The sequence below is a fragment of the Euprymna scolopes genome, chromosome 30 (assembly GCF_053919585.1).
Source record: "Euprymna scolopes isolate OS-2025 chromosome 30, ASM5391958v1, whole genome shotgun sequence".
Lineage (NCBI taxonomy): Eukaryota > Metazoa > Mollusca > Cephalopoda > Sepiida > Sepiolidae > Euprymna > Euprymna scolopes.
Window position 1 is genome coordinate 36,403,292 of NC_136511.1, and position 8,537 is coordinate 36,411,828.

An 8,537-nucleotide genomic window follows, 5' to 3' on the forward strand; every position below is an offset into this window, starting at 1 on the left:
ATGTTTCCTATGAATGTTAGACCGAGGAGTTTGAAAGATGTACTTTCAGGTAAAGAGGCATTGCTATTGGTGGTAGAGAAGGTTTATTGTAATTATTGAAGGAAACTAGTTTAGTCTTGGCGGCATTGAACGTGACCATCCATTTTTGTCCCCATTCCACTACAGATTGGAGGTCATCCTCTAGTGTTTCTTCCATTTCTTTAGACATGTGTTCATTGGTTTTCCTATAAATCTTTATGTAATTTGGTTTCTGTATTTATTTTATTTGCCTTCTTTTTGAGAGGTTAGACACAAGGACAAGTGTGTTTTATCAAAGTGTCCATATGGAATGAACTAAATTCGAAGTAGCTTTTCAGTTAGTATCTTTCTGTCTTTACTAGCGAGACCTGTGGAAATTCCACAGGAGACTCATTTATATGTAGTATATTGATGTTGGCATTCTGTAGATGTTCATTGTAAATGGAGACGCTCTAATATGATTGTAGCTCTTTTGTTAAAACTGCAAAAGTCTTTATCTAAGCAAGCTCGTCTGAACTCCAATCTCTGGTCCCCCCTTGCCAATCTTTCACGAAAAACACCTGTCTAGCTGAATCCACTGTGACAAATTTCCCCCACTCTATATCTGTGCCTAAATCAAAACGCAGATTCCATGAACAAAGCTTCTTTCTTAGAACTGCACGCCTGTGGAACTCTGTTCCGTCTGCCTGCTTCCCTCCGGACTACAACTTGGATGTCTTCAAGTCCAATGTTAACAAATTCCTAATGAACCGCCCCCTTAAGTAAACATTTCAGCAAATCTCCTCACTATCGTAATGTACTTGCAATAACCCTTATCCCTGAGTGGCTTCCGGGCCTTGATAAGTGGTGATCACTGTGTAAAAAAAAAAAAAAAAGTACGAACGCCCAGCAAAGCCTGGTCGTAAAGTACCCTTAAATATGATATTTCAATTTCTTGCAGATTATTATAGAGTTAATGTTATATCGATTTTTAAATATTATCAAGTTGCAATTTCAAAATTATAAAAAATACATCCATATGACTTGGATGCATTAGCTTGAATCGAAACCGAAATAAAAACTTATGAAAATATATATATATATATATATATATAACTTAATTTCCTTCAGCCATAATCGAAACCAAAACCACAGCTTATGAAGAATTCTTAATAAAATTATTTATAAAAAAAATGTTGATTACTGGAGTGTCATCAGTTATCATCGAAACCAAAACCAAAACTTATGAAGAATTCTTCTTGGCAAAATTATTTATGACAAGAAATGGAGGTACATAACAATTAAACAACCCGTATTAATATATAAAAGATATTGTTTTCAATTAAGTTCAAATTTATTAACATTTATTTCTTGCTTAAATTAAATCTAATTGGAAGTTTTGTTTTCTTCATTGTAATCAATGCTTATAAATCCTTATTTTACTAAGAACTATGCAGAACAAATCTCTAGTAGTACAATAGCTGAGTAAGAAAGAAAGAAAATGCAAGGAAAGTAATTCTGCCAGAGCATAAATGGAGTTTGAAGAGTTATCTTTTTCAGCATATTTATTACTTTAATTTTATTTAATTAATAAAATAGCGTTCATATGCAAATGCACACACAATGTCTACTAGACACTATACTTGTCTATCTGTAAAGGAGTTTGTCAATACAACCTGGCATGATGATACCTTTTTTTACAAGTAAACCTTGACTAAATATTCAAAATCACATGGTATTCATGGCTCAAATAAGATCTCCCCAATATGGCATGCCAACACTGTTTTTTACAAGGTATGGTGCACCTTCTCCAAGTGATTTTACCTCCAGTAACAGCACGAAGCTGGATACTCCACCAGACTAGATGAATTCTTGTCCTGGAATCCAGTAAGATTAAGAGGCCAGAAGAAAGACATACTATAACATGCTTACATGGCCAATTGGTCATTGGGGAGAGAAAAATCATGTTCTTAACTTCTTTACTCAGTGTTTGAGATGTAAAGGAGAACTTTAATGCAATATACAAATATATGTAAAGGAGAAATTTGCTGAAATATTTGAATATAAATGTATCACATATAAATGTATCACATATAAATGTACCACATATAAATGTATCACATATAAATGTACCACATCCAAATGTATCACATATAAATGTATCACATATAAATGTATCACATATAGATGTATCACATATAAATGTATCACATATAGATGTATCACATGTAAATTTATTACATATAAATGTATCACATATAAATGTATCACATATAAATGGATCACATATAAATGGATCACATATAAATGTATCACATATAAATGTATCACATATAGATGTATCACATATAGATGTATCACATATAAATGTATCACATGTAAATTTATTACATATAAAAGTATCACATATAGATGTATCACATATAAATGTATCACATATAGATGTATCACATATAGATTTATCACATATAAATGTATCACATATAAATGTATCACATATAAATGTATCACATATAGATGTATCACATATAAATGTATCACATATAGATGTATCACATGTAAATTTATTACATATAAATGTATCACATATAGAGATCAAGCTGAAGTAAAATAATACAAATTAATCATGAACAACTAATAATAATCATCGGCCATATTTAACAAATCATACAAATTAATTTTAGTTTTGTGTCTGCCATTTATAAACAATTCAATTTTATGATTTGATAAGTCTCTTCTGTTTGGACATTTTTTTTAGTATATACTATACGTCGTATCATCTAAAATCTATTTTAAGTTTATTTAATTAATTTATAACGACTTCAATTTTATGATTTGATAAGGCTCTTCTGCTGGACATTTTCTAAAATTATATTTTTTCTTATATATTATATGTCATAGCATCTAAAAATCTATTTTAAGTTTATTTAATTAATTTAATTTTTATTTTTTAATTTGTTTATTAATTTAAGTTTTATCTTTCAAAACTTATTTACTATTATTTTTAAATAAATACCAAAATATAATGATGAAAATTTAAACACTCAAATGTCATTAAACTTCGCCATTAAACTTAATTACCCTTTAAACATAATAATATATAGATAAACATGATAATATATACATAATCATAAAATATCCTAACATATCTCTTATATAGTCGATTTCAATATAAACAAAATAATAATCTAAAGTAGAATAATTATACAAACAATAATTGCGCCAACACAATATGGTTTAATGTATAAATATTACAAAACAAGAATAGAGTCTAATGAAGGATATATATATATATATATATATATATATATATATATATATATACATACACCACATATAATTATTTCTACAGTCAAATAACATTGCAACTCATAAGAACCATGACAGCCAACAAACCATGTGGCAGAGTACTCGCCTGGTTTCAAATGAGTTCAGATATGTCTAACTGATGAGCCTAAATTAGGGCGAAACTCGAGTCTTGGATTTCTTGTTTGTTGGCTGTCATAGCTCTTGTGAATTGTGATGTTGTTTGACTGTGGAAATAAGTATATAAGCTCTCACATTCTGAAAATTGTCTCTGTAATATCAATGTGTAAGAATTCTGGTAAGAAAAAACAAAAAACAAAAAAAACAAAACAAACAATCTGCTCAATTATTGGCATGTGAATCACTTTCCTCTCACTGAGCCATTAAACAGTCAAGGGCTATTTCAACAGCTAGTAAATGCTAAACTTCTTTCTGATCAACAGTATGGATTTAGTCAAGGCCGTTCTACTGCAGATCCTGATAATCATGTTTGAATGCATAAACCATGCACTGTACAAAGGGGGAAAGTTAGGTTTGTAGCCTTTGATATATCCAAAGCCTATTACAAGGTCTGACATAAATATCTTCTCACGAAAATTAAAATCGTACGGTATTACTGAACAAATACTTAATATAATCAGAAAAAAGAAAAATTCAGATTGTCTTTGAAATCCTGTTCATCTAAACAACATAACATGCAGTTGGGCCCATTTTTGATTTTCATAAATGAAATCCTCGAGGAAATTGTGTCTGAGTTGATAGAATTTCAAAGTTAGCAATTCAATGAAGAAATTATCAAAGTAGAAGGCTTGCCAGAATCGGAACCCTCTATAATGAAGTGGGATTTTGCTGCTTGTTGGGTTAGTCAGGGGTATTTATGTCGAAGGAACACAAGAGCTACAAATTTGTTGAAGCGCATTCCATTAAAGTACTTGTAAAACAAGTACAAAGATGAAGATGCAATATTTTGGTGATAGGATTGAGGTTAGAGTTTGTTTGAAAGTGATGGACAGATTGGAAACTCTTTCTTGGGACATTGTTCAATAGAGAGTGAGACTAATGGTAGATGCACCAACCCAGATGTGGTAGCAATATTTCATGGATGGGCGAATGGTGGCTTTGTAAATATATAGGATAGTCTCAGGTGTTAGCATTTTTCTATGCGATAGAGGGAGTGCATCTTCTTTGCAGCAGTCCTGGCAATGTTTTTTTATGTATTTGTTCTAATTCATGTTACCTGACACACACATGCGTGAGCTCGTTCCCTATCGACTCTGAAACGGCTAGGGCGATTTTTATAAAATTTCACACAAATATAATTTGTGTCTAGGAGTGTTCATTATGTTTTGTCTCGGAATGCATCTGATAAGTATCGAAAATCGGTAATCGATAATCGAAAATCCGATTCAAGAAAAAGCAGACAGATTTTTAATAAAGTTAATTTCATTTGAGAAGTTTTATCACTGTACAAGCAGAAAAGCCTGGTGTATAAAATCAATAGTAGGTTCTTTGATAAAGCAGAGGCGCGTTCGAAATGAAGGCTTCTGTTTAGAATATAATACCGATATAAGAATAATATATGCATTGAATTATTAATTTGAACAATAATAAAGAGAAGTTCATGCAAAACTGATTATGTTTGCGGCTTTAAAAGTTCAACTATAAAGTTCTTCTACGTCCGAGAAACAGATGGCTGTACGAATGTTCAAGTAAGTCGCATTCAAATTAAGGAAGAAAGGTTTCCTTACTTGTTGACTGGTCGGCTTCACATTCAGAATAGAAATTAAAAGATTTTTATATTCAGCCACCTAAATAGGGTGTCTGCTGATTGGTCGAGGAGAATCACTCAGACAGGCTCTTCTTTAGAAAAGTAAGAAGAGAATTATTTTAAGAGTAAAGGGGTACTTATTTACAATGCCTCTCCACGTGACAAAGTTAGACACCAGGGTTGTTTTTTTAACGTGGAGAAAAGGAGCAAAAATAAAAAATTGTCTCAGTCATAAAGGATTTCTCCTCCACTGACAGAGAACAAGAAATTGAATTGTAGCATCTGAAGAACAGATACTACAATTTGATCGGTATTTATTTGCTTCCCCACGAGAGCAAATTAGGCATGAGGCCACTTTTTAATGTGGAGGGGGGGGGGAACGGGGGACCAGCTCCCCATGAGGAGGAAAGGGGAGCTGATAGTGAGAGTCTCTTGGTGTATAGGGTTGCCCCTACATGTACTAGAAACTCATTGCCACAAGGACAATGGTCTTTGCTTGCCGCATCTGCCAGAACAGATACTAGACTTTGATCTCGGCCCGAAAGCCAAGAACGTCTTTAAGGGTGAAAGGTTAGTAAAGAAAAGTAAACTCTTTTTTATAATATATATATATATATATATATATATATATATATATATATATATATACTAGCAAAAGTACCCGTCGTTGACTGGGTTCAAAAACAGCCTACAGAAAATGGACTGTGATGGATGAAAGTATGATTAATTATGAAAACGAGGGGGTTGTAAAGAGATAGGTTTTGATACTCAAAATGTTTACCCTAAGCAAAAAATGATGAAAGTAAAGATAATTTTCGCGAAAATATATTTTTTTATCAACTTTGTTTCCATTCGTAGCCAAGAGTGACCAACAAAATGATGTTTCCTTACAAAGAGAAAATGTTATATATATAATAATACAAATATACAAGAAATAAATGTTACCATAGTCAATAAAAGTTACTTTTATGGTAAAAAAGTTCATTGGTTTGTATTTAAGTAGTTTGTAAAAAAATATTTTTGTTTTAATTCACGAACCGGTTAAAAAAAAATCAAAATGGCAGCGACTTTGAAATGGGAGCCCCGTTTTCAATTTGAAGGAGGGGCACCTGAGCATTCTGTGTTAACAATTTAAGAGAGTTCCGTCAACATAAGGAATATTTATAAACATATATTAATGTTTTCCGTTATTTTGTGCTTGAGGAATACTCGATTATGACATGTGTAGTTTATATAAAAATTCATTTAAATAGTTATCGCCTCAAATTTCGTTTTAATTTCGGTTCGCTGAAATTATTTCAAGTAAAGAGCATTAAAATCTATTTCAAAACAAAAAAAAATATGAACTGGACTTTTATTGACTATGGTAACATTCATTTCTTGTATATTTATTTTTTCAGGTAGTCGTATGTTGGCTTTTCTGCTAAACACTCTTACTAAATAATATCGACGAAATATCGAAAAACAAAGAAACAAAAACAGTTTTGAAAAATAATGAAGCTTTGCTTACTTTAGTAAAATAATCCGAAACAGCAAAATGGGATATTAAAAAGTAAACAAGTAATTACTTTAGTTTTTTAAAGCAAAGAATCGATATGAATATGAATAAGAAGAAAATGGCATCCTTTTCAAGCAGAACAACTTCGTTTCAGTTTTGCAGAATTGAACGGTGTAGTATTGCGCCGTCAGATTCAGGGTTGTGCTATTGTAATGTAAAGAACACGCAGAAAGGGTTGTAATCAACTGAATTCCTTCTAGAACACTGACAAAAAAGCTTAAACAGATATATAAATAAAAAGGCTATGTAAATGTTTTTAAAAAGACACGTAATCACGTGAATAGGATACTTTCCTTCTTTTGACACGATAACAAGTAATGTTCTTATTTTTTATTATTTATCTATTTATCTATTTTCGAAAGAGTGCCACGTGCAAGTGGAGAAGGAAAAAAAAAACAGAGGTATGCAAAATTTGTGTCGAGAATTGTCTAAAGTTCCGACTATTTTTTTTTTGGCTTCACTTAAAAAAGAACGTCAATTTATGAGGTGAATTTATTCGACACAATATTATTCAACTCAAAAAAAAAATAAAATAAAAGCTAACGTGAATTAAGATTAAAGTTAAGGTGTTATTGTGAACCCTCACCCCTTTAAAAAAAACCTTGTTAAACTTTTGTGACATATTTACATTCTATGGAGGCACAAACGAACACCCAATAATTTTATTATACCACATTTCTTCAAACTGAAACATAATTATCAAAGTATACTTACCCAAGTAGATATGAAAAGTCTTTGCTAAAGTTTGTGCCATATTTCCATGGAGTACAGGCGCGAACGCAGACCCCACAATTTTATTATACCATCTCTATTTAAGTTGAAACATACTTATCAAAGTATTCTTATGTACATCTATATCAAAAACCCTTGTAAACATTTTTTTTTTTTCATTTTTTATTTCTATACTTTGAGAGTCAGGCAGGAACGCAGACCCCACAATTTTTATGAACCAGCGTTCTGCCAGATCAAACATACCCATTCCTGTGTCTCGATACATCTTCTATCATTATATGTAATCAGGTTTTTAAAATAGTCAACCATATAGGATCCTATTTGTGACCACACACACACACACACACACACACACACACACACACACACACACACACACACACACACACACACACAGATGCTTTATATTATATATATATATATATGCTTTATATTATATATGTGTGTGTGTGTGTGTGTGTGTGTGTGTGTGTGTGTGTGTGTGTGTGTGTGTGTATCTAATTCTTATATGTCCTAAAACTATTAAAATATGTCTTCACTAAAATTAGTATGAAACTATAAATTTGTTATGTAAAATATAAGTTTAAAAATTTGTGAATTTAAATTTTCTTGCAGAGACTTCCAGGAAACTATAAAACATTTGCATTTATTAAATACAGTATTAAATAATTTTTATTTAGACCCTGTGATCCATGAAAGAATTCAATTGATTAAAATATATTTAAAAAAAATAAAATTTTATATATGTCGAACAAAACAAGGCTAGGGTCATTTTTCAGCATTGTCGGCGAGCTTCTGTATAACGTGATTGTTGGTGTCAAGTTAAGTCGATCGGTTGAATTCCACACATTAAATTGATCACTGATTGCTATAAAAGCGACGTTGCATCAGAGAATTCTAACCAGAACCATTGGTCCAATCCTAGGTTGAAGGAGGACCATGGGGGGCTCAGCAAGAATGAATCTCTTCTTCTTGGCTCTCGTAGCCATGGTAAGCATTTTATCTACTTTATTATTATTATTATTATTATTATTATTATTATTATTATTATTATTAATTTTTTTAAAATTATTATTATTGTTATTATTGTTATTATTATTATTATTATTATTATTATTATTATTATTATTATTATTATTTACTCACTAGGAGTAGTCACACAGACCATCACCAAAG

At 31.1% G+C, this 8,537-nt stretch overlaps 1 protein-coding gene across 1 annotated transcript in view; it reads left to right on the forward strand.

The window, feature by feature from the left end:
• The first annotated feature begins 8,300 nt into the window (after positions 1-8,300).
• Positions 8,301-8,537, forward strand: part of LOC145254505 (hemocyanin G-type, units Oda to Odg-like) — a 44,780-nt gene continuing 44,543 nt past the window's right edge. The window contains exon 1 of the mRNA XM_080113030.1: positions 8,301-8,351. Coding sequence (XP_079969156.1) covers positions 8,301-8,351 — 51 coding nt within the window. The remainder of the gene's footprint in view (positions 8,352-8,537) is intronic.